The sequence below is a fragment of the Cheilinus undulatus genome, linkage group 24, assembly GCF_018320785.1.
Source record: "Cheilinus undulatus linkage group 24, ASM1832078v1, whole genome shotgun sequence".
Taxonomy (NCBI): domain Eukaryota; kingdom Metazoa; phylum Chordata; class Actinopteri; order Labriformes; family Labridae; genus Cheilinus; species Cheilinus undulatus.
The window spans coordinates 2,383,214-2,409,739 of NC_054888.1; the positions used below are offsets into that span (position 1 = coordinate 2,383,214).

Sequence of the window (26,526 nt, forward strand, 5' to 3'; positions counted from 1 at the left end):
TTGTATTATTGATGTACATTTATATAGCTGGGTGTCTAGTTTATTTATTCTTTTCTGTTTTGTTTTAAAGAAGCAGTAAATTTCATTGTTCAGCAAAGATAAAGGCGTTTAATCCTCTTAATCTCTATAATTGTAATGTTTTTGTTACAGGAGGATTTTTGGGTCTAAACTTTTATTGTGAAAGATCAAAGTTTCATTTCTTACCTTTTCCACAACTTTACAGACCAAACAATCGGTCAGTTAATGTGGAAATAAATCTGCAGATTAACCCAGGATGGACAAAAACATAATATTCTGATAAAATACATTAAAACAAGCTCTGCCAGGCGGACCCAGCTCTAACATGAATAAGGAAGAATTCAGAAAGCAGAAGTATCTTGGGTTTGATCGTCACATGCACCGATCTCCTACCTGCTCGGCTCCAGCGCTGCTCTCTTCCCGCTGAAGAGACAAAATCAGAGAGACAAAAATACAGACAAGCAGTCGGTTATGTAACATTATCTGAGGCTGGACTGTCCAGCACAGCTGTGATCAGTGATCAATACATGCGATCAATGATCAGAGCTGTGGCATCATAGCTCATCAGAGCAGGACAGCAGCTTTATTTACATCTGAGGGTTTTAATCACAGCAGCGTCTGATGGTTTTAATGTGGAGGAAAGTGAAGAAGGTAAAATCTATATTTAAATATTAGTAATAAAATGTTTATGGATGAGTGGATTGGTGGGGAAACATGCTGCAGTGATGGTGTCAAACATGTCATCACAGCAGAAGAAAACAAACCCCTGCTCTCTGCTAACAGCAGGAGTGGCACCACAGCTCCCCCTGCTGCTGGAATCCTATCACTACATCTGTGTGTCTGGGCCTGTGGGTCTTCTATACTTTCAAACCATCCGAACACCTGAACCTGCATCATTTATTTATCTTATTTGTCAGGGACAACACATTAGCCTTCAAGGACTGGTTCCTTAAAAAATATGACAAAATATCTAGAAAACATGAAAGCCCTGGGCAGTGATCCATATGCTTTATTTCACTCTGTTTGTCTGAACTAGGAGGAAATTCAGGAGGTTTTATTTTTGAGACTTCAGTATCCTTTAGTCTTAGATGGAGGGGAGCATCACAGCCAGCACTGGTGCGCCCTTATGAATGAGGTTTATGATATTTCATATCACTACACAGGGCAGGAACAGACAATCAGGTCTGCAAGGCAAATTATGGAGACGACCTCCCCTACATCCGAGACTAAACTGGTCCATGTAACAGTCACAGAATGTCAGAAAATAGCACCTGCCTCACCTCATATGAATGTTCACACTAATACCTTTACTGTATCTCAAATACTGTTAGAAACAGCATTTTGGTACAATTGATGTCAGAATTCCAACTTTCCAAATTCTGGTAAACATCTGCCAAAATTTCCTCTCGATTTTTATGTTAGAAACAGCAAAGGAGGAGTGATTCAGCTCTAAAAGGGGGATACATTAAAAAGAAGAGTATAGAAAATACAGACAGGAACAAAAACATATCCTTTTGCTATAATCAGAGGTTTGAATGTTTGTGGATCTTAATTTAGAAAAGAAAAATATCTACCATTATGATATGGTGGATAATTTTTAACATTTTTGTTAAGATTGAGTAAAAACTAAAATATCTTTGTGAATTTTTCTACATTTCTTTTTGTAATATGACTCTACAACACTGATCATCAGCTGGCAGCCCGGGGGCCACATCAGGCCCCCCAAAGCTTCCTGTCCGGCCCCCAAAAGATCATTAAATTCAGAAAAGGAGGAAAAGAAGATTTTAAGAGCGTCCTTTTGCTTTAAATATCTGCAGCTGTTAAATCCGTCCTAATTAACATTGAAATAGTTTTAGAATGACTAACCGTTTGATCTGTTTTCACAGAAATTTACTGTCATAATTAGTCGATATTTAAAAAATGGTTAAGGTTTGCAGAAGTGTTGCAAAAATTGGCAGAAAAAAGTTGTGAAAAGAGGTTAAAATGTGTCAAAAAATGGTAAAGGAGGAAAAAATGGGCAAAAGGTTTCAAAAATTAGTTATAATGACAAAAAATAATGCAAGGAAGTAAAGAAAAGGGGTTAAAAAGTGGCAAAAATGGATAATACAGTGGCATAAAGGGGATAAGACATGCAGAAAAAAGTGGTTTAAAGGTGTTAAAATCTTTAAACAATTGGGTTAATGAGGCAAAAAGGGGCAAAAAGTATCAACCAAGGGTTAAAAGTGGGAAAATGGTTTAAAAGTTGCAAAAATTGTTGAAAAAATGTAATAAAAGGGGTTAAAAAGTGGCAAAAATAGAAGAAAAGTGGCAAAAATGGATAAAAGAGTGGCACAAAGGGGATATAATATGCAGGAAATGTGGTTTAAAAGGGGTTAAAAATCATGCAAAAATTGGGTGTAATAATATTTAAATCAGACCAAAATGTTAATTTAATTTTGTGTACTTGAAAGTCTGGCCCCCAGAGTTTCTGCTGGGACTAAATCTGGCCCTTGTGCAGATGTACTTGATGACCCCGGCTCTACAAGGACAGTCAGAACATTATATTATAAATCCGTTACTTTATTACAGAATGTTTTATCTTTTTCACAGATTAAAACTATATTTCAGACCTACTGTGACACTGCATGTGCTGTTTATTCTAAAACAAGAAAAGATTTCCTCTTTATAATAAATGTTCTGTAAAACCCAATCTGAGTCATGACAATAAAGATCTGGAACATTCCCTGAACATTTATCAGCCGGATTAAACCAGTTAAAGGTAATGCCAGATCTTAATTATCCTCCATCACTTTGCTTCCTCCTCTAAAGAAGAGCAGATCCAAGCTTTAAGAGATGACATCATCGTTGAGGCAAGGATGGAATGTTTGATGACTGGTAAATGGCAACATCTACTTTAATGGTATGCAGGAATGTTTTATGAGCTTTATAGGGTGGACATCATCCATAAAGTCAAGGATGGAATAACCTAAAATTTAAAGGATGACATCATCAAATGCAAAGTTTGGAATGTTAGTGAAGCTAGGGATGTTGGGGGTCTGTCCCTCCATTTTTGCCAAATAGTCGGCCATAGTAGTCAGCAACTTTTGAAAAAAGTTAATTTGACCATTACCAGCTGGGTTTTATTCTTAAATTGATCCGTTTAAAAAGTCTTAATTTTACAGGTTGAGTCCGTCCACCTCAGAAAGTTCTCCGATTCTCGCCGTCCCCCCTACAAACAGTCCTCCAAGCTCCGCCTCCAGTTCCTGAAGGTGGCCATGGTTAAAAGTGTCCGTAGCAGCGTTCTCTCCCAGAGTCCTCCACCAGGGCAGCCTGCTCGCCTGCAGCATTGCATTGTGGGAATCACGGGCACGAGTGGCGATGGGACCCGAGGGGCTCAAGAAGGACTCAGCATCTTTGGATGTGACGACAGTGAGGGATGGAGCATCTGTGAGGAGAAAAGGGGATGTTAAAAAATCTGAGATTTTAGTCTCAGCAGAAACAAAACGGGAATGTTTGGTACCAAATCATGGCTCAGTCCTATTTCTAACTTTTACCCTCCATTTCCAGAGCCCCATTCAAACAGAGTCTTCCCCTACGAATGGGACGACTGTCAGGATCCTGACAACATCAGTAGCCGTTAAAGGATGTTCTACAGGCTTTAAAGGGGATGTCATCAAAGGAAGAGGAAGCCATGTTTTACAGGCTTTAAAGGATGATGTCATCAAAGGAAGAGGAAGGAATGTTCTTCAGGCTTTAAAGGATGATGTCATCAAAGGAAGAGGAAGCCATGTTTTACAGGCTTTAAAGGATGATGTCATCAAAGGAAGAGGAAAGAATGTTCTACAGGCTTTAAACGAGGATGTCATCAAAGGAAGAGGAAGGAATGTTCTACAGGCTTTAATAGATGATGTCATCAAAGGAAGAGGAAAGAATGTTCTACAGGCTTTAAACGAAGATGTCATCAAAGGAAGAGGAAGGAATGTTCTACAGGCTTTAAAGGATGATGTCATCAAAGAAAAGGGAAAGGAATGTTCTAAAGGCTTTAAAGGATGATGTCATCAAAGAAAAGGGAAAGGAATGTTCTAAAGGCTTTAAAGGATGATGTCATCAAAGGAAGAGGATGGAATGTTCTACAGGCTTTAAACGAAGATGTCATCAAAGGAAGAGGAAGGAATGTTCTACAGGCTTTAAAGGATGATGTCATCAAAGAAAAGGGAAAGGAATGTTCTAAAGGCTTTAAAGGATGATGTCATCAAAGGAAGAGGAAGGAATGTTCTACAGGCTTTAAACGAAGATGTCATCAAAGGAAGAGGAAGGAATGTTCTACAGGCTTTAAAGGATGATGTCATCAAAGAAAAGGGAAAGGAATGTTCTAAAGGCTTTAAAGGATGATGTCATCAAAGGAAGAGGATGGAATGTTCTACAGGCTTTAGACGAAGATGTCATCAAAGGAAGAGGAAGGAATGTTCTACAGGCTTTAAAGGATGATGTCATCAAAGAAAAGGGAAAGGAATGTTCTAAAGGCTTTAAAGGATGATGTCATCAAAGGAAGAGGATGGAATTTTCTACAGGCTTTAAACGAAGATGTCATCAAAGAAAAGGGAAAGGAATGTTCTAAAGGCTTTAAAGGATGATGTCATCAATGGAAAGGGAAGGAATGTTCTACAGGCTTTAAACGAAGATGTCATCAAAGGAAGAGGAAGAAATGTTCTACAGGCTTTAAACGAAGATGTCATCAAAGGAAGAGGAAGGAATGTTCTACAGGCAGGCTTTAATAGATGACGTCATCAAAGGAAGAGGAAGGAATGTTCTACAGGCTTCAAAGGATGATGTCATCAAAGGAAGAGGAAGCCATGTTTTACAGGCTTTAAAAGATGACGTCATCAAAGGAAGAGGAAGGAATGTTCTACAGGCTTTAATAGATGACGTCATCAAATGAAGAGGATTGAATGTTGATGAAGCCAGGGATGATTTGACCCTTTGTCTTTGGAGTGTTGTATGAAGCAGCAGTCAGCTTCAACTCTTTTTTAAAGGTAAGGATGGAATGGTTTAAGACATTAATAGATGATGAAAGGCAGAAGACGGAATGTTTGTGAAGCTGAAGAAAAGGGTGAAGTTCAGAAGTTGCCACCTACGCCCTAGTGTTTGGCAAAAGAGGCGGGAAAAAGCTTCACAAACATTCTGTACTCTGCCTTTGATGATGTCATCCTTGAATGTTTTAAAACATTCCATTCTTGCCGTTGAAGTTTCATACAACCCTCAGAAGACTCTGTTTTCTTAAATCCCTGCCCACACGTGGACTAAGCCTCAGACTCTGTTCTGATCAGACGTCCGTCTGCTGACTGGCTGAGCGCTACTGTTCCTCTTTTTCCCATTTTCCTCTAAATTACTGTCAAATATTTGAGAAAAACCCGTCCCATCTGCACCCAAAGAGGATTTCTGGACCATCCATGGGTCTGCAGCTGGCTCTTTGAACAGGAGGACTCACAGATGGAGATTCATGAGGAGGGTCTGCTTCCTGAGGAAGAAAAGGAAGGAAATAAGGAGAGGAGGTATATCAGTGTGAAACCTCTGAGCAGCTCCAGCTGTGTGTGAGTGTGAGCCAGCAGAGCCTCCGTCCTCTCCTCATCCCTCCGCTGCTGCTCCCCCCTCCTCAGCTCAGACAGGATCAGCAGCTGCACCTCTTCGTGGAGACGCTGGCACTGCTGAAGAGACGCACGAGACGACTGCAACCAGACAGACAGAGAATGATCCTCAGTAGTCCTCAAAACCTGTCCTGTAACAGCCTTACTGGTTCCTTTTAAAGCCATCAATACTGGAACCCACGTAGCTGAGGAACTAATTCATCAAAAAATACTGGCAGACAGCCACACATCATCTAAATTGCTCAGAAACATTGGCAACATCTACGTGTGAAGCTTTAAAAAGACGATGCAGATTTTGAGTCATCTTATTTTTAACCTTAAGCTCCTGCATGCCCTCTAAATTACACAAAAATATTGGCAGATACTCCTTTATTCATGTGTAACTGAACTCACTTGCTTCACCCAAGGTTGGCTGCAAACAAACTTCCTGTTCCTTGGCATAGAAGCAAAATTTCAACAATGTGCAGGAGTCTGCCAAAATTTGTTGATGATTTAGATTAATACATGACCCAATATTTGAGTCTACAATTTCTACATCCAAAAACATATCAAGATACACAACATCTATCACCATTCAGCCAAAAAACAGGAAGTAAGACAGTTTTCCAATTGCACAAAAACCTTGGCAACACTGGCACCGTTGCACAGAAGGGAAATAATCCTTTAAAAATTAGCAGGCAGGTTCCAACACAATGTGTAATTGCACAAAAAAATTGCCAAGTTGTGTAGGAAAGGAATTTATCCATTAAAGGTTTTCCGTCAAACTAAGAAACAACAAATAAACTGCAAAAATCATGCAACATTGCATCGGTGAGGACTATACCCATTAGACACTGTTTGGACTGCAAAAATATCCTCAACTCTGCTTTCATCAAAATAAGGGTCAAACTGCCACAGAATGACTAAACTGCACAAAAACTTATCAACAACTCCTGTAATGTAAACTGAAAGGAAAAACTGTCTAAAGGTTAGAGGGAACCTGGTGAGGTTGGCTGCAGACAAACTTCCTGTTCTTTGGCGTAAAAGTGCAATTTCAACAGTGTGTAGGAGTTTGCCTGCAATTTCTACTGGTTCAAACCCAATATTTAAAGTGTATAACTTCTACTTTGCAAAGCATATCAGGATATAGACCATATTAAGCCATTCTGCCTAAAAACAGGAAGTATGAGTGTTGTCCGATTATACAAAATCCTTGGCAACATTGCATAGAAGTTGAAATGATTATATTGGGGGCAAACTCCTGCTCAGTGTCTTAGTTGCACATGTTTTTGTAAAGTTGCATGGGAGAGGAATTTATCCATCAAACATTTCTGTCAAAGTACAACAAAGCATCTAAATTGCCCAAAAACTTTGGCAACATTGCATAGGAAAGGAATTTTCCCATCAAAAGAAGTGAGCAAGCAACTACACAATCCCTTAATTTGCACGAAAACATTGGCAATGTTGAGTAGAAGAGAACACCCTTTATCAAAATTTGCAGGTAAACTACAACACAGTGTCTAAACTGAACAAAAACACTGAAAATATTGTGTGGAAAGAGAATTTATCAATCAAAACGTGTAGGCAAATGACTGTGAGATGTCAGATTGCACAAAAACATCTGTAATGTTGGGCAAAGAAGGTAATAATCGATCTGCAAGCTCCTGCATGCCATGTAATAACACAAAAATGTTGGCAATTCTGGGTTGAAGAGGCAGCTTTGGTTAAAGACGTCAGGGGTTTGCCTGTAATTTCTGGCTAATTAAAGTCACTAAATTGCCCATTATCAAGTGTCTAGGTGGAGATGTTGCAGAATCAGAGCTTATAATTTCAGAATCTGATGATTCACGGAGTAAACCGAGATTCTTACAGGATGTGACGCAATGTACTCCTCTACTTGTCTCTTTAGCTCCAACCTTCTGCTGTCCGTCAAACCCTTCTGACCAATCCAGAATGGTGGGATGGGCGGAGCCTTGGCTGCCCGTCGTCTCTGTAGAAAGCAGCGTACCTGCAAGAGACATAGGCGTGTTACGCTCCTGACTATGACATTGATATCAGAGCATGCCTCTGTTCGTACCGCTCTCTGCAGCGTCCTCGCCGCCTTCATCTGCGTCTGCATCCGTCTCAGTTCATGGCAGTGAGTCTCCAGGTAGTGGCGCCGTTCTCTGAAGCCTCTCCAGAAGCTCTGGATGACCACGGCGGCTCGACGCTCGCACTCCAGCAGGAACGGCTGTACCTGGTCTGGACACAAACGCGTGTTTATGGTGGCAGCCGTGATTGGACCGTGGATGTTTCGTGAACAGGAAGTTGACCTGCAGCTTCACTGAACAACAGTAAAAACGTGTTTGTACCGGCAGGCAGCATCTGCAGCAGCTGTCTCTGCTTCTGGTGAAACTTCCTCCTCGCCTGCTGACGCCTCAAACACACCTGTGAGACACGTTTATCCGTATTCATCATTATTATGATCCTTTTTCTTTCATTCCAGCTCCATGGAGGGTGCAGTGTTCCTCTCACCTGATACCTTAGCTCTTCCTCCAGCTGCTGAGCCTCCCTCTGCTGCTGCTGCTGCCTCCGCCGAGCCCTGACACACAGACACGGTTAGGATCTACTTCCTGTTTCTGCAGGAGGGTTAGATCTAGACACTCAGATATCTACCTGTACTTCCTCTGCAGCGTGCTCACGGCTTTGTTTAGGCTCCTTACTCTACGTCTTGTCTGATACGCCCTCCACGCCGCCTGGATCACACACGCCGCTCGTACATGCTCAGTTTCTGACTTCAGAGAGAGAGAGGGGAGTTGCAAGTATAGATGAGGACAGACTAGACCATCCATCAAAAATTGCAAAAAATCGTTGGCAACCTTATTCAACCAGTCTGCAATCGTTTGACATGGAAGTTTTGATTGATGAAGGAAAAGAAATGATCAACTTTTCCGTATCTAAAACTAAAACCAGAGAACAGTCTCACCTGAGAGCGACTCCTCGTCGGTTTGTCTGGCTGAATTAAAGCAATCAGCTGGTTGACTTCCTTTTCAAAGCCCCGCCCCCTCCAGTCTTTGTCCAGTAGGCTGTCAAGACCTGCAGTGACAAAGTTCAAGACTTTTAAACTCTGTTAACTATCAGCAAACCTGCACAGGTAAGTGACATTAGTGACCTTTGAAGGTGAGGAGAAGGGGCAGGACTCGCTGCTCTTGCTGACTGGCCATGAGAAGGATGAGTTTGACAGAAGCTCCGCCCACCGCAGGGTCAGAGCTAATGGCTAATTGGCCAACAGCCTCGTTAAGCAACAGGAGGATGGAGTCATTGGTCAACCCGGAGAGAAAGTCCCTGCAAAGAGAGAGAGAGAAGTTAGATTAATGTTGTTTTTTTGTTGTTTTTGTTGACACTGCAGTGGCGTTACCTGCTGGTCGAACACGTCTGGATCCACATCTGAACGCAGAGCAGCGACACCGCCTCGTCATCACACATCTGGATCTGCTCATAGTGGGCAGAGCTAAGGACTGAGGAGAGGCAGAGAGATCAGAACCACCTGTCCACCTGCTGCTGCTTTCACTGATCAATAAACCGATCAGTCTGTGAGGAGATCAATAATCAGTGACTCACCCTGAGGTGTGAGCCAAGTGTGCACACTGAGCAGCCAGCTGACCGAGTCCATCACCTTCCTGAACGAAGACGCACTCTGACAGAGAGACAGGAGAGACAAGGGTCTCTATTAGTACCTAAAGGGTTAATATGCTGTGAATACAGAAGTTCAGCATTCAAGAGATAAAAACAACAAATTCAAGACACAGTCATACTAAATACACTAAAAACTAACATTAAAATGTCAAAGCAAACATTGTTGATTAAAACCCAGTCATGATAAGGTGCTTTATTACAACATTTTAACAACAAAGAGACGACCAGAGCAAAGAAGTTTAAACTCTGAATCTAAAGAAACATCAACAGAAAATGTCAGAAATAGTCAAACAAGCGGGATGTCTCAATTCAGGGGCTGCAGCCTCCATAGAACTCAGCCTACAGCTCAGTCCCATTTCAAACTTTAACCCCTGACCCCTTGATATAGAGTTACTCCTTATAACAGAGTTACAGATGTAGTGGTGAAATCTGCTTCTATGAAATGTGACGACACTTCCAAGTCACTGCCGCATCACAGGTAGTCATTAAAGAATAACATCATCAAAGGAAGAGGAAGGATTTAAAAACTTCAGAGAAAGACATCATCAAAGGCAGACAACGGAATGTTTTAGAAACTTTGGATGACGTCATCAAAGGCAGACAACGGAATGTTTAAGATACTTTGGATGACGTCATCAAAGGCAGACAACGGAATGTTAAAGATACTTTGGATGACGTCATCAAAGGCAGACAACGGAATGTTTAAGATACTTTGGATGACGTCATCAAAGGCAGACAACGGAATGTTTTAGAAACTTTGGATGACGTCATCAAAGGCAGACAACGGAATGTTTAAGATACTTTGGATGACGTCATCAAAGGCAGACAACGGAATGTTTTAGAAACTTTGGATGACGTCATCAAAGGCAGACAACGAAATGTTTAAGATACTTTGGATGACGTCATCAAAGGCAGACAACGGAATGTTAAAGATACTTTGGATGACGTCATCAAAGGCAGACAACGGAATGTTTAAGATACTTTGGATGACGTCATCAAAGGCAGACAACGGAATGTTTTAGAAACTTTGGATGACGTCATCAAAGGCAGACAACGGAATGTTTTAGACACTTTGGATGACATCATCAAAGGCAGACAACGGAATGTTTTAGAAACTTTGGATGACATCATCAAAGGCAGACAACGGAGTGTTTTAGAAACTTCAGAGGATGTCGTCATCAAAGGCAGACAACGGAATGATTTATTAACTTTAGAAAAAGATGTCATCAAAGGCAGAGAATGGAATGTTTTATAAACTTCAGAGAATGACATCATCAAAGGTAGAGAACATAATGTTTTATAAACTTTAGAGAAAGGCATTACCAAATGCAGAGAAAGGAATGTTTTATTAAAGTCAGGGAATGATATCATCAAAGGCAGAGAATGGAATGTTTTAGAAACTTCAGAGAATGAAATCATCAAAGGCAGATAAAGGAATGTTTTATTAACCTCAGGGGATGACGTCACCAAAAGCAGAGGACAGAATGTTTTATAGACTTCAGAGAATGACATCATCAATGGCAGAGAATGGAATGTTTTATATCAAAAAAAGTAGACTTCTACAAAATAACTAAATTCCACAATTGGCAATGTTGTGAAGAAGAGGAACTGTTCATCAGGATTGGTGATGAAGAAGAGAAGACTAACCATTAAAAGCTCATGGCAAACAGTACACAGCTTTAAAACTGCACAAATACATTGGCAAAGTTTAGTAGAAAAAGAACTTATGCAACAGTAATTGAAAACAAACCACTACAAAATACCATGTAAAAGCTGTGTAGAAGAGAAACATAACTAAAACTAATTCATGTCAAACACACGCCATGTAAGCTGCACAAAAACATTGGCAAATTTTTTAGAAGTGTGTAAACTACTCTTTCTCACCTCTGCATGTTTCATCATGTGACTGGCCAATGACAGGAGTCCATCCATGACTGACGGCAGGAACAGCTGATGAAAGGTCTCTAACCGTTCCCCGGGGTCGACCCCCACGCAGCTGGAACTACACATGGAGAAAACACACATTCATACCAGACTAAACAGTGGGGGGGACTCTTTGTGAATATTTAACAAAAGTCTGACACAGAGACGTTAACGTGTACCTGGTGATATGGGCGAGTGTGGCGGCGGCGCTCCAGCTCCCCTTCAGTTCTCTGGGGACTTGATTGAGAATGAGGACGCAGTGACTCAGAACGCCGCTCTGATAGAGCTGAGACTTCACATGAGTCAGAACGCTGCCATCTGCGTGTACCGCCGCCATGTTTAAAACCTCTGACAGACACAGGAAAAGGAAGTTCAGTGACTATTCCAACATCTTTGACCCTCAGAGTCTTTATTTCTGCAGGTTCTCTATGACAGACCATTTATGTTGGCAGGGTTAGGGTTAGGGATAACAGAGATTTACTATCAAGCATCATGACCCCAAAAAACAAGCTATAGATAAATAACTGCACGGTTATTAACAAACTCTTATTTTTATCCATTAAAGAAAGACAGTTGTGATAAATGTTGAATTTACTGTCTAGATAAGTCTAAAACTGAGACTCACTGTTTAATCCAGAGTTCAGCAGGAGGATCTTCTGCTCCAGGTTCAGATCTTCGTCCTCCAGCTGTCTCTTCAACTCCAACACGGCATCATCCTGCTGGGACACCATCCTCACCATAACACACTGTATACAGTCACAGAGACAAAAATGATTAAACTACAGATCTGGAGCTCTGGTGGCCTAGTGGCTTAAGGTGCGCCCATGTGGCGCTTTCCCACATGCCTCTCCTCAGACTCTGCATGAACATATGAGGACACTAGCCTTCCTTGACATCGTCATAACTGTTCCATTATGCTTGAGATAATCTCCAGGATGTCTGTTAAAGTTTACAGAACCTGCTGGAGAAGTCAGTAGAATCTACTATGACATCTTCATGGACATTTTATGTGATAGAATTCGAGAAATTGGCTAAGAAATATTCAAGGACTTTCATGGAAACCTCTGAAAATTAATTTTACATCTTTTGTCAATTTGCTTGGAAATTTGGGGGCAGCGGGACCTTAGAATTTTTCATGTTTTTTTTTTTTTTTAATTTTAATTTTTCAATTTTTCAAGGATTTTAACAGAAATTTCAGGTAATGTTTTGAGGGGAGATGTTTTTTGAAATCATTTTCTTGGAATTTTGAGGAATACATTTGTTTATTTTTTAGAATTTGGTAATAAATTTTAGGGGGAATTTGCTTTCAAATTTTGAAGAGCTTACCAGTAAATTGTCAAGTATTTGCTGGGGGAATGTTTTTTTTCTAAAGATTTGTTTTTGGCCTTTTTGCCTTTATTTGATAGGACAGTGGACAGAGTCGGAAACAGAGAAGAGAGTGGGGAGAGACATGCAGGAAATAGTGCCACAGGCCGGATTCGAACCCGCGTCGCCTGCATATATGGCACGCCTTAACCACTCGACCACCGGCGCGCCTGCTGGGGGAATTTTTGAGATGTTTTTTGATATTTTGGAGTTTTATTGGTAGTTCTGAAATTTTGGGAATTTCAAGGATGTTTGTGAAATTGATTCATTCATATTTTGTGTTTTTTTGAGAGGGGAGGGGGGTTTTCAAGCATTCAAGGGAATTCTTTGGGAGAATTTTCTATCATTCTGTTGGAATTTTGGGAAATCATTTGTAAATATTAGAGGAATTTACTGATGTTTTTGAGTATCTTCTATGAAAATTTTTAGATATTTTTGTATAATTCAGAGAGTGTCCTTAAAAGTTTTTGGGTAAATTTACTTTTAAACTTTTTAGCACTAATTTGCCTGAATGTTTGAGAGAATCTGTTCAAAGATTTTCAGGGATATTCATGGAAATTTGGTAGATTATTCTATTTTAGAGGGTGGGGGGGGTCGAAATTTTCAAGATTTTTGATGGAAATTTTGAGAAATTTCTTTCAGAGATTTTTTTTTGCCATTGTTGGCAATTTGATAATAATATTTATGTATTTACGTTTTGGTGTAGGGGCTGTTTTAAACTATTTTAGGTATTTTCGTGGAAATTAGCTTGATGTTTTTGTGAACTTGTTTTTTTGGTGGGTTGGGCTGTTTTAAACTATTTTAGGTATTTTCGTGGAAATTAGCTTGATTTTTTTGTGAACTTGTTCTTTAGGTGGGTGGGGCTGTTTTAAACTATTTTAGGTATTTTCATGGAAATTAGCTTGATTTTTTTTGTGAACTTGTTTTTTGGTGGGTGGGGCTGTTTTAAACTATTTTAGGTATTTTCATGGAAATTAGCTTGATTTTTTTTGTGAACTTGTTTTTTGGTGGGTGGGGCTGTTTTAAACTATTTTAGGTATTTTCGTGGAAATTAGCTTGATTTTTTTGTGAACTTGTTCTTTAGGTGGGTGGGGCTGTTTTAAACTATTTTAGGTATTTTCATGGAAATTAGCTTGATTTTTTTTGTGAACTTGTTTTTTGGTGGGTGGGGCTGTTTTAAACTATTTTAGGTATTTTCATGGAAATTAGCTTGATTTTTTTGTGAACTTGTTCTTTAGGGTGGGTGGGGCTGTTTTAAACTATTTTAGGTATTTTCGTGGAAATTAGCTTGATTTTTTTGTGAACTTGTTTTTTGGTGGGTGGGGTTGTTTTAAACTATTTTAGGTATTTTCGTTGAAATTAGCTTGATTTTTTGTGAACTTGTTTTCTGGTGGGTGGGGCTGTTTTAAACTATTTTAGGTATTTTCGTGGAAATTAGCTTGATTTTTTTGTGAACTTGTTTTTTGGTGGGTGGGGCTGTTTTAAACTATTTTAGGTATTTTCGTGGAAATTAGCTTGATTTTTTTGTGAACTTGTTTTCTGGTGTAGGGGCTGTTTTAAACTATTTTAGGTATTTTCGTTGAAATTAGCTTGATTTTTTTTGTGAACTTGTTTTTTGGTGGGTGGGGCTGTTTTAAACTATTTTAGGTATTTTCGTGGAAATTAGCTTGATTTTTTTGTGAACTTGTTTTTTGGTGGGTGGGGCTGTTTTAAACTATTTTAGGTATTTTCGTGGAAATTAGCTTGATTTTTTTGTGAACTTGTTTTCTGGTGTAGGGGCTGTTTTAAACTATTTTAGGTATTTTCGTGGAAATTAGCTTGATTTTTTTGTGAACTTGTTCTTTTGGTGGGTGGGGCTGTTTTAAACTATTTTAGGTATTTTCATGGAAATTAGCTTGATTTTTTTGTGAACTTGTTCTTTAGGGTGGGTGGGGCTGTTTTAAACTATTTTAGGTATTTTCGTGGAAATTAGCTTGATTTTTTTGTGAACTTGTTTTTTGGTGGGTGGGGCTGTTTTAAACTATTTTAGGTATTTTCGTGGAAATTAGCTTGATTTTTTTGTGAACTTGTTCTTTAGGGTGGGTGGGGCTGTTTTAAACTATTTTAGGTATTTTCGTGGAAATTAGCTTGATTTTTTTGTGAACTTGTTTTTTGGTGGGTGGGGCTGTTTTAAACTATTTTAGGTATTTTCGTTGAAATTAGCTTGATTTTTTTGTGAACTTGTTTTCTGGTGGTAGGGGCTGTTTTAAACTATTTTAGGTATTTTTGTGGAAATTAGCTTGATTTTTTTGTGAACTTGTTTTTTGGTGGGTGGGGCTGTTTTAAACTATTTTAGGTATTTTCGTGGAAATTAGCTTGATTTTTTTGTGAACTTGTTTTTTTGGTGGGTGGGGCTGTTTTAAACTATTTTAGGTATTTTCGTGGAAATTAGCTTGATTTTTTTGTGAACTTGTTTTTTGGTGGGTGGGGCTGTTTTAAACTATTTTAGGTATTTTCGTGGAAATTAGCTTGATTTTTTTGTGAACTTGTTTTTTTGGTGGGTGGGGCTGTTTTAAACTATTTTAGGTATTTTCGTGGAAATTAGCTTGATTTTTTTGTGAACTTGTTTTTTGGTGGGTGGGGCTGTTTTAAACTATTTTAGGTATTTTCGTGGAAATTAGCTTGATTTTTTTGTGAACTTGTTTTTTGGTGGGTGGGGGCGTTGCTTTAAAGAATTCCAACATTCAGGTCATTTTCATGGAATTTTGAGGAATGTATTTGCAAATTTTAATTTTTGCAAATTCATTCCGACTTTTTGTCTAATTTGTAAACATTTCTAATAATTATGACTTGTCAGCACATTATTCAGCCTAAATTTTTGTCATACAGTTTTGTCATTGTCATTTCAACTTTTAGTTATCTATTTATGTTTTTACTCACTTAATTTGTTCAGTTTCATGGAAAATTGACTTTGAATTGTTGGGGAATTTGCTTGACAGTTTTAATGAACTGACATGGAGTTTTTGATGATAAAGTTTCACTGAAACATTTGGGGGACATTTAAATATTTTGTTTTTTCAGGTTCTACTGATCCTAGTGTGTGAAACTAAAACACAGACTCAACGGTAAACACAGGTAGACAGGCATATCAGCGGGTCTCTACAGCACTTTAATCTCACCTGGTAACGGTCCTCTCCTCTCCCTCACGTGTCACGGATTCAAACGGGTAGCCAATTTATCCGTAACACCGGTTAGCACTGACGTTAGCATGTACACCGAGGGATTAACTTGACAGAACGGTGACAGTTAGCTACAATAAAATCCACACAGAAGAGAGCTAACAGCTGAAACAGTCTTCAGACGGCTCGTTGAGTTATAGGGGCGAGTAAAATTACCTGAATGAGCCAGAAAAATACGTTTTTCTAGCTTGTTCGATTAGCCTCTAGTTTGGACGGACTCAAAACGCTCTGCTGTTTCTACGGCAACATGACGTCATTACGCTGCGACGTCGCTTACCTCTCCCTCTGCACCAAAACAGAGCTAATAGAGAAATACCTAGCTAACTATTTACTCATATCTCTATAAAAAATCGATCTATTGACATGAAACAGGCAATAAAACTGGATTTATTAATAAAGCTAACACACAAATATTTCAGATGATTGAACCGACAGCGTTTTAAAACGTGTAGTTTAAATTTACACATTTAAATATAAAACAACATTTATTTTTGGTGTTTATTATCAGTAACCTGTCTTTAAAACCCTGTAGTTGAATAAATACATCTCTCTTGATTGTCCAGGAGGCTGTTTGTAAACTGCTATGTGATTATTAATCCTCTGGATGGCGCTAGAGATTTAGTTTGGGTCACTAAACTCTCACTGCCGTTTTTACTCTCTCACTCATATTTTATTGTTTTAATATTCATTTAAAATATTATGCAATAAATAAACTATTAATTATTAAATAATTTACAGCTGGAAATATAATTAACACAAAAAAACTCTGAATCATTCATATCTACTGCCTTTGTCTTATTTTTACTCTTAAATTAGATTTTTAAAAGTCTTGATTTCTTTTTCTTATGTCCCTCTTTTTTGTTTTACTGCCAGTAGGTATATTTCATGGAAATAAAAACATACACATTTTTTTAGACTTTAATGTTTTAACTATCCCGTGCATCTATTAACTTATTTTAAAGCTTTTTTTCCCCCAAAAATGTCTGCCCATAGCTCTGGGTCTAGTTCTGCTCTGGTTTTCTGCCAGGTTTTAATTGCAAATTAAAAAAAAATATATATATATATAAAACTCACATATCTGACTGCTAATCATGTAATTTAGATTTATTTAATCATTTTGACATTCATCTCACAATTTCAAAGTTTATCTCAAAAATTTGACTTCATGTTTGAAAATTTGTACATTTTAATCTCATCTCATAATACAGTCATGGACAAAAGTATTGGCACCCCTGGAATTTTTCCAGAAAATACACCATTTCTCACAGAAATTGTTGCAATTACAAATGTTTTTGGTATACATGTGTTTATTCCCTTTATGTGCATTGGAGCAACACAAAAAATCTGACGAAAAAAGCCAAAGGTGACATAATTTTACACAAAACTCAAAAAATGGGCCGGACAAAATGATTGTCCCCCTTTTAAAACTGTGGGTAAATCATTTTATTTCCAGCGTGTGATGCTCAGTTAAACTCACCTGTGGCAGTAACAGGTGCTGGAAATCTAGAAATCACAGCTGAAGCCAGTTAGAATGTCTAAAAGTTGACTCAGCCTTTGTGTTGTGTGTCTGTGTGTGTCACACCAAGCATGGAGGAGAGAAAGAAGAGCCCAGAACTGTCTGAGGACTTAAGAAGCAAAATAGTGGAAAAATATGAACAATCTCAAGGTTAAAGACCATCTCCAGAGATCCTGAAATTCCTTTGTCCACTGTGTGTAATATAATCAAGAAGTTTATAACCTATGGAGCTGTGGCTAATCTCCCTGGACGTGGACGGAAGAGAAAAACTGACAAATGAATGAAACACAGGATAGTTGGAATGGTGGATAAACATCCTCAGTCAACTTCCACACAGATTCAGGCTGTCCTGCAGACTCAGGGTGCAAAAGTGTCAGCTGGGACCATACGTGGTCATCTGAATGAGATGAAGCGCTATGGCAGGAGACCAAGGAGAACCCCACTGCTGACAAAGAGACATAAAAAAGCCAGACTGGAGTTTGCAATAATGTACCTGAGTAAGCCTCAATCCTTCTGGGAGAACATTTTGTGGACAGATGAGACTAAGGTAGAGCTTTTTGGAAAGCAGGTCATTCTACTGTTTACAGAAAACAGAATGAGGCCTACAAAGAAAAGAACACAGTACCTACAGTCAAACATGGTGGAGCTTCAAGGATGTTTGGGGTTGTTTTGCTGCCTCTGGCACTGGGTGCCTTGACTGTGTGCAAGGAATCATGAAATCTGAGACTATCAAAGGATTTTGGGCCGCAATGTAGGGCCTAGTGTCAGAAAGCTGGGTCTGGGTCAGAGGTCACGGGTGTTCCAACAGGACAATGACCCCAAACATACCTCAAAAGGCACCAAGAGTCCAGATCTAAATCCCATTGAACTCCTATGGAGAGATCTCAGAACTGCTGTTGAAGAGGCATCCTTCAAATCTGAGAGACCTGGAGCAGTTTGCTAAAGAAGAGTGGTCCAAAATTCCAGCTGAGAGGTGTAAGAAGCTTGTTGATGGTTATAGGAAGAGACTGGTTTCAGTTATTTTTTTCCGAGTGTGAAACCAAATATTAAGTTGAGGGTGCCAACATTTTTGTCCGGCCCATTTTTTGAGTTTTGTGTAAAACTATGTCAATTTAGTCTTTTTTCTTCAGAGTTTTTGTTTTGTTCTAATGCACATAAAGGAAATAAACATGTATACCAAAAATATTTGTGATTGAAACAATTTCTGGGAGAAATGGTGTATTTTCTGGAAAAATTCCAGGGGTGCCGATACTTTTGTCCATGACTGTAATTACTTTGTTTTTTAAAATTTCTATTTTTTATCTCATAATTTTGACATTTTATTTTGAAAAATTTAATTATCTCGTAATTTTGAGTATCTCAAATTTTTGACCTCTTATCTCATCATTTTGATTTCATATTTTTTTTCTTTTAATTTTTTTTTACATAACTCTACGTTACAGTTTTTCTTTTTTAGTGGCAGTGTTGGGCCTCCATACATCACTGGGCTCAGGCTAATGACTGGTGCTTTAATGTCTTATTTTGTAAACAGCAGACTGTGGTCTAGACCTGCCCCCTAAAGTCTCCTCGGATCCGGTTAGTTGTGAATCGTTCTGAACAGTCAGACTGATGTAGAGTCACAGCAGCAGCAGTAGTAGTACCGGGAGAGGCGGGGGAGTGTGTGTCAGTGTGTGTGTTCGTGTGTGTGTGTTGCAGCAGCTGCTGCAGCCCTCGTGCACAGCGCCCCTCTCTCTCTCTCTCTCTCTCTCTCTCTCTCTCTCTCGCGGTGCGCCTGCGTGCTGACACACACCGAGAGACCGAGCATCCGCCGCCTGGACCGGCAGGAGGGGAGCGAAGAGCCGAGAGAGGAGCCCCGGGGGCTGCTGGAGCTTCGCGGAGACGGTAACGGAACAGAAACGTGCTCGGAGTCGGTAACGGTGACGTGATGTGATGCGATGCCGCGCGGGATCACGGTAACGTAAGAAGAGCAGCAGAGAGCAGCGGAGGAGGAGAGGAGGAGGAGAGGAGGAGGAGGATGCAGCAGTGACCGAAGGATCGGTACCGGAGGAGGAACACGTCCACCGAGTCTGCCCGGGTCCGGGGTCTGATGATCGGATGTAAAGCCGCGGGGATGGACGGGTAGGAGGCCGGGAGAGGAGCGGAGAGACCGACGGTACATAACGGAGGAGGAGGCGCCAGGCTGAGGAGCAGAGGAGGAGGAGGAGGAGGGAGGATGAATAATCCGGTGGATGGAGGAGGAGAAGCGGGCCCGGACGGCCTGGCGACGGCAGGTAGGGTGTGTGTGTGCGCGTGTGCGTGCGTCCGTGCACGCGCGCGTGTGTGTAGTGGGAGCTGCTGTCGCCATGATGCCTCCACATCCGCCCATTGACTCAAAGAGAAAGAGAGAGAGAGTAGGCTGGCGGTGTCAGCATCCCTACAACAGACCGAGCTCGTGTGTGCGCGCGTGCGCGTGCGTGCATGTGCATGGGGGTTGGAGGGTCCCCACCAAGGAGGATTGTGGGAAGGCCTGCCTGGTTATGAACTGGGAGTGTGATAGGTGGTAGAAGGGTTTAATGGTCTCGTGGTGCAGTGAGGGTGGACTATCAGTGGTATTCAGTCTGTTAGATAGGGCCGGGCAACAGAGAGAGGTTTATCACTACAGTAAGATGATAGGGTAAGACTGGAATGTTTACAGCAAACATACAGGAAATACGGTTTTTACAGAGTAACTAAACGCTCAGAGCTCTTTTCATCTCTAAACCTCGGTTTGGCTCTAAATATGCACATTTTAGCCTGAAAAATTCTACATTTTTGTTAAAATGTCCTCAGGGACCGCCCTACAGTTACCGTTGACTAGTAACAGCCAACAACCCAAAATCACGCTCCGCCAATCAGAGACGTTGCTGAGACACTCTAGGATTGTGGGTGATGTAGTGCCGCTGACTTTGAATGACACTGAATTACAAGGAAAGTTACTCCTCACCAGTTCCACCCACTTTTTCCAAATGTTGCCAATGATTTTGAGCAATTTAGACAGAAGCAAGGGTTTCCTCAATTGCATAAATATATTGGCAACATTAAAAAAGGAATGTAACTACAGAGGGGAATTTTAATTTTAAATTTCAAATTGCACAAATTCATTGACAACATCAGGCAAAGATGGTAAACAAGTGGGAAGTAAGGGATCCTAAATTGAACAAACATGTAGAGAACACTTGGAAAACGTAAGTGCAACTCCTGCGGTGAAAGAGTTTCCCAAATTGCTCAAAGGAATTGGCAACACTTCTTAGGATAAAGGGTTGTCCTCTTTTCCAAATGTTGCCAATGATTTTTGGCAATTTAGACAGGACGCAGATATTTTCCTAAATTGCATTACTATATTGGTAACATTAAAAAGGGAATGTAACTAGGGAGGGGCAAAGACGTCTTGAATTTTTCAAATTCTTAGGCAACATTTAGAATTCTGGGAGAAGTGAGGTCTTCCTTTATTGCACAATTACATTGACAACACTGGAAAAAGACAGTTCAGCTGGCAAGATGAGAAAGTTGCCTAAATTGCACAAATAAACTGTCAACATTGGGAATGTAGGAGGAACTGAGGAGAAAACCCTAGCCTCTTCAGCCATTTTTCCAAATGTTGCCAACATTTTTGTGCAATTTAGACAGGAAAGGGAGTTTCCTAAATTGAATATATTGGCAACATTAAAAGGGAATGGAAATATGGACGAGCCAGGGCTTCCTAATTTCTGCAAACTTCTTGGCAACATTTAGAAATGTAGTTGGAAGATGCAGGATGTAACATTTTCCTAAATTGATCAGATTCATTGACAACATCAGGCAAAAGATGGTAAACGAGTGAGAAGAAATCCTTAATTGCACAAACATGTGGAGAACACTTGGAAAAGTAAGTACAACTCCTGAGGTGAAAGAGTTTCCCAAATTGCTCAAAGGAATCGGCAATACTTGTTAGGTAAAGGGTTTTCCTCTTTTCCAAATGTTGCCAATGTTTTCCTGCAATTTAGACAGGACGTGGATATTCCAATATCGGACAATTACGGAAACAAAGTTAGTAGAACTGGCAGGGGTTTCTTAGTGGCACAAATTCTTTGGCAATATTAAAAAATGTGGATGGAATATGTCCCTCATTGCACAAATTCACTGGCAACACTGGGAGAAGATAGTAGAACTGACGAGAAGTGAGGGTCTGCTAAATTGCTCAAATAAATTGTCAATATGTATCTGTACAGATATAGGGTTTTCTTTACTCCCCGTCAGTTAGTTTTCCAAACGTTGCCAACGTTTTTGTGCAATTTATGCAGGGTACCTTGGTGGCACATAAACATTAGCAACATTAAGAAACAGCAGGGTCTTGTCCCTTACCAGTTCAACCTTTTTTCCCAACTGTTGCCAATGTTTTTGTGCAATTAAGACAGGACTTGGGTATTTTTGTATTGAACTATTAGGAAACATTCAGAATAGTTGGTGGAAATTGTGAGGAACAAGGGTTTCCTTATTGGCATGTGGCAATATTTAGAAATATTGGTAGAATATGCGTGATGTGACATTTTCCTACATTGCACAAATTCATCGACAACACCGCAAAAAGATAAGAGATGCTGAAGAGTTGCTAAAAAGTGCAAATAGATTAGCTGTATTTTAAAAAAGGAGTGGGAGGAGCCAGGGATTCCTAGATTGCAGACATTTCCTGGCAACATTTAGAAATTGGAGGATTATGGCAGATGAAGACAGTGGAGCTGATGAGAAGTGAGGCTATCCTACATTGGACAATTAGATTGGCAACATTTGGAAAAGGGGCTGCAAGGAGCAAGACTTTTCTAAATTGCACAAACACACTGGTAATACTTGTAGGGATCAGGGGTTTTCCTTGCTCATTGCCAGTTCCCTCCACTTTTCCAAATGTTGCCTACATATTTGCATGCTCTCACTCTCTCTCTGGGTCAAATATCAAACTGAAGATCATGACGTTTTTGCATGTTTGGATCATCAGAATGATGCCGTGGTTCTCCAGTGGTGTGGCTTTAAGTAAGTCTAGGCGTGCCGTGTAAATGTGTGCAGCCGTGTGTTACTACTACAACTATAAATCAACTAAAGATAATGGGTCAAATAGGGTTAATATAACATGCAGATGAACATGCTGTACCTGGAGATTTTGGCTTGATCTTACGTGTGCCTTGTGCAAATATAGTGTGAAAACAAATGGAGATGGAGTGTTTTTAAAGAGAAGATGATGAGAACCTTAATCTCTGGAATAGTTGCTGATGTGTTTGGGGATTTATGATATGGACTATCATGTAGGAATGCACATGCTTGTTATTTTGAGAAGCAGATCCATCCCTCAAACTTCCTGGTGTTTAACTGGCAGCTTGTTTCTTAATCTGCATAATAAGGGGAAGGTTAGCAGCAGATTATGGTAATACTAGTTTGTCCAGTGTCCGGCTTTATTAGCAGAAGGATAAAAACACAAATCTCTTCTGGTCAATGAGGCCGAAATATTTCACTTTTTAATCTCATAATTAGTCCGTTTACCCTCTTACATGCCTGATTTCTTCACTCATGTCTAACATTGTTCTGTGTAGAAGATTCAAGAAGAACTGGGTCGAAATTTTGGATTAAAACTATTAAACAGCTTCTGTGAGCTGATGGGGAATGTTAATCTACTATCATTAGTTTAAAGCTTCATTTGGAGTAACAGTTCAACTTTTTTACAGGAAATACTGCCATAACTGTAAATACTTTGTTAGTTTTACCCTAAAGGAAGTGTCAGTACTGCTGTTCACTGTAATCATCATAACCAGGCTTTTATTGTGAGACTATTTAATTAAATACTTCCTCTAATATCCCAGTCTTTTCTTCCCTTCTTTGTCTGAAATAATCCTTTCTTTATAAGAATAGGTTTCAATGTAAAAGGGCCTTTACTAGGGATATGCTTCAATGTGAGATGGGCCTTTATTCGGGATATGCTTCAATAAGAGAAGGGCCTTTTTTAGGGACAGTCTTAAATATAAGAAGGGCCTTTATTACGGAGAAGCTTCGACGAGAGACGGGCCTTAAATTGGGAAAGGCTTCAATATTGGAGGGGCCTTAAACTGAGACAGGCTTAAATAGGAGAAGGGCCTTTATTAGGGGCAGGATTCAAGATAAGAAGGGCCCTAAATTGGGACAGGCTTCAATAAAAGAAGAGTTTTAAATTGGGACAGGCTTCAATAAAAGAAGAGTCTTAAATTGGGACGGGCTTCAATGTAAAAAGAGGGGCCTTAAAATGGAAAATGGTTCAATATGTAAAGGGCCATTATTACAGAGAGACTAATATATGAGAAGGGCTTTTATTAGGGAGAGACTAAAATATGAGAAGATCTTTTATTAGGGGGCGACATCAATATGAGAAGGGCCTGAAATTGGGACAGGCTTCAATATAAGAGGGGATTTTATTAGGGAGAGGCTTCAATAAAAGAAGTGCCTTAAATTGTGACAGGCTTCAATAAGAGGAGGGCCTTAAATTGTGACAGGCTTCAATGTGAGAAGGGCCTTTATGAGGGAGATGCTTCAATATAAGAAGGGCCTTAAATTGGGAAAGGCTTCAATAAGAGAAGGGCCTGAAATTGTGACAGTCTTCAATAAAAGAAGTGCCTTAAATTGGGGCAGGCTTCACTATGAAAAGGGCCTTAAATTTGGACAGGCTTCAGTAAGAGAAGGGCCTTAAATTGTGACAGGCTTCAATAAAAGTAGGTCCTTAAATTGGGACAGGCTTCAGTGTAAGAAGAGGGGCCTTAAAATGGGTTAGACTTCAATATGTCAAGGGCCTTTATTATGGAGAGATTAATATTTGAGAAGGGCCCTTTATTAGGGAGAGACTTCAATATGAGTAGGGCCTTAAATTGGGACAGGCTTCAATATGAGAAGGGTTTTTATTAGGGAGAGGCTTTAAAATGAGTAGGGCCTTAAACTTGGATAGGCTCCAATAAGAGAAGAGCCTTAAATTGGGACAGGCTCTACTTCGAGACAGGCCTTTATTAGGGGTCGACGTCAATATAAGAAGGGCCTTAAAATTGGGACAGGCTTCAATAAGAGAAGGGCATTTATTAGGGAGATGTTTCAATATAAGAAGGGCCTTAAATTGGGACAGGCATCAATAAGAAGAGGGCCTTAAATTGTGACAGGCTTCAATATAAAAAGGGCCTTTATTAGGGGTCTATGTCAATATGCGAAGGGCCTTAAATTGGGAGAGGCTTCAATATGAGAGGGGCTTTTATTAGGGACAGGCTTCAATAAGAGAAGGGCCTTAAATTGTGTCAGACTTCAATAAAAGAAGTGCCTTAAATTGGGATAGGCTTTAATATGAGAGGGCTTTCATTAGGGAGAGGCTTTAATATGAATAGCGCCTTAAATTGGGACAGGCTTCAATATGTCAAGGGCCTTTATTACAGAGAGACTTATATATGAGAAGGGCCTTTATTAGGGAGAGACTTCAATATGAGTAGGGCCTTAAATTGGGACAGGCATCAATATGAGAAGGACCTTAAATTGGAACAGACTCTACTTTGAGACAGGCCTTTATTAGAGGTTGACTTCAACATGACAAGTTCCTTAAATTGGGACAGGCTTCAATATGATAAACTGTTTCTAACTTCACACATGAACAGCAAAGATGGAAAGCAAGTGTAGTAAATCTACACTGGAAAGAAGATTTAACTTGGGCTTTAATAAGACAGTAAATAAATATATAGGGGATATTGTTATTAAGATGTTTATGTGTTTTATTATCATGTTGTCATTGAGTAGACCTCAAGAAGAGTAGCTGCTGTAGTATGAAGCTGATTGGGCTCTAAATAAATAAACCTATTCTTTATTGGTGCCTGTTTAAGTTCAGGGTAAACCAGCCTATCTATGCCCATATTAAATAACATTATGGCATCTGAGGTTATATCAGCCAGATCTATAGAGCTTTTATGATCAGAGGAAACAGTAAGGCAGCTTCACAAAGACTGACCTGACAACCGGACAGAGATTTTGCTTAAAGCAGCAGAAAAATCTGAAAAGAGGAGATGAAGTGAAGGAGATTTTGACTGAGGGAGGATCTTTGTCGGTCAAGACAGGGACTGATAAGTGAATCTATCCAGAAATTTACAGAAACAAGCGACTTATAAAGCTCTGAATTGAATAACTGCTAAATGTTTGAGGATCTGGTGATCATTCGGGCTGATAGCGATGTTTTTTACTGATTCTTTTTTCAGCAATTCTTTTGGTGCAGAACTCAGAGAATCAACATTTTCGCTCTTGAATGGCTAAAACAGGTCACTTTTGTGCTCAGTTAAAATCTCTTAATTGACTCAGTCGTTAGGTAGACCAGAAGGCAGCATTAAATTAATCTGACACAGCAGATAAACATGTCTGTAAACAGGGCTGATATCAGCTGATACTGATGTTAAACTGTCATGTCTGAGCTGAAACTGTCCTTACGCCTGTGGTTTACTATGTTGGCTGGAATTTTTAAATCCTCTCCTGCCTTACCATATTAGCCAATTAGCCAGTTTCAGCTTAAAGTGGTGTTTATTGGTAAGCTTGAGCTGCAGTTTTATTGCTATTTTCATATTTCCAGTCATTTTTCAAAACTAAGCTAACTAGCTCCTGGCTACTGTCTTTAGCTCCATACTAAACAAGCTGGTACTGACGGGGGATGGTGTTGTCCAGAAAGGACTGATGCCACCTGCGGTGAAAATGGTGTTGGTTTTTCTTTGTTTTTGCCTTATAGCGGTCATGGAATGTCAGAAATTACATTTGGAAAAGTTTGCACCAGCACTGAAGCTTTTTGTAAGGCTTTGGGGCCCAATCCCAAAATGATGAGAGCCATAACCCACAAATGGGGAAACCTGTAACATTGGTGAACCTTCCCAGGAGTGGCAAGCCATCTCTAAGGGTTTGGGGCTCAATCCCAAAATGGTGGCAGCCATTATCCACAATTGAGGAAAACTTGGAACAGACGTGAAGCTCCCTAGAAGTAGCCAGCCTTTTGTAAGGCTTTAGGGCCCAATCCCAAAATGGTGAGAGCCATTGCCCACGAATGGGGAAAACCTGGAACAGAGGTGAACGTTCCCAGGAGAGGCAAGCCATTTTTAAGGTGCTTGGACTCCAGCCAACCACAGTGAGAGCCCTAACCTACAAATGGGGAAAATTTGGAACAGTGGTTAAGCTAGTCAGGAGCGGCTGGCCA

The 26,526-nt window shown here is 39.9% G+C and overlaps 2 protein-coding genes across 6 annotated transcripts in view; one reads left to right on the forward strand and one right to left on the reverse strand.

The window, feature by feature from the left end:
- Window positions 1-2,542: 2,542 nt before the first annotated feature.
- iqcb1 (IQ motif containing B1) lies at window positions 2,543-16,040 on the reverse strand. Of its 4 annotated transcripts, XM_041781519.1 has the most exons (16): window positions 15,959-16,036; window positions 15,743-15,850; window positions 11,845-11,965; window positions 11,399-11,567; window positions 11,181-11,298; window positions 9,222-9,297; window positions 9,019-9,118; window positions 8,773-8,945; window positions 8,587-8,696; window positions 8,277-8,395; window positions 8,136-8,202; window positions 7,973-8,048; window positions 7,699-7,862; window positions 7,492-7,629; window positions 5,567-5,723; window positions 2,543-3,442 (listed from the first exon to the last, which is right to left on the reverse strand). In XM_041781519.1, exons 3-16 carry the CDS (start codon window positions 11,957-11,959, stop codon window positions 3,174-3,176), a joined length of 1,851 nt encoding a protein of 616 aa, XP_041637453.1. In that variant the 5' UTR covers window positions 11,960-11,965; window positions 15,743-15,850; window positions 15,959-16,036; the 3' UTR covers window positions 2,543-3,173. The 4 variants fall into 4 exon arrangements, with proteins under 4 accessions (XP_041637453.1, XP_041637456.1, XP_041637454.1 ...); XM_041781522.1 differs by having other exon boundaries at window positions 11,845-11,935; window positions 15,743-16,040; XM_041781520.1 differs by having other exon boundaries at window positions 11,845-11,938; window positions 15,743-16,040.
- A 3,478-nt stretch (window positions 16,041-19,518) lies between these two features.
- LOC121506261 (kalirin-like) overlaps window positions 19,519-26,526 on the forward strand; it is a 77,081-nt gene continuing 70,073 nt past the window's right edge. For both annotated transcript variants that reach the window (XR_005991630.1, XM_041781983.1), the window contains exon 1: window positions 19,519-19,588. Coding sequence is in view for 1 of the 2 variants with exons in the window: in XM_041781983.1 (XP_041637917.1) it covers window positions 19,531-19,588 (58 nt within the window). In the remaining variant the exon portion in view is untranslated. The remainder of the gene's footprint in view (window positions 19,589-26,526) is intronic.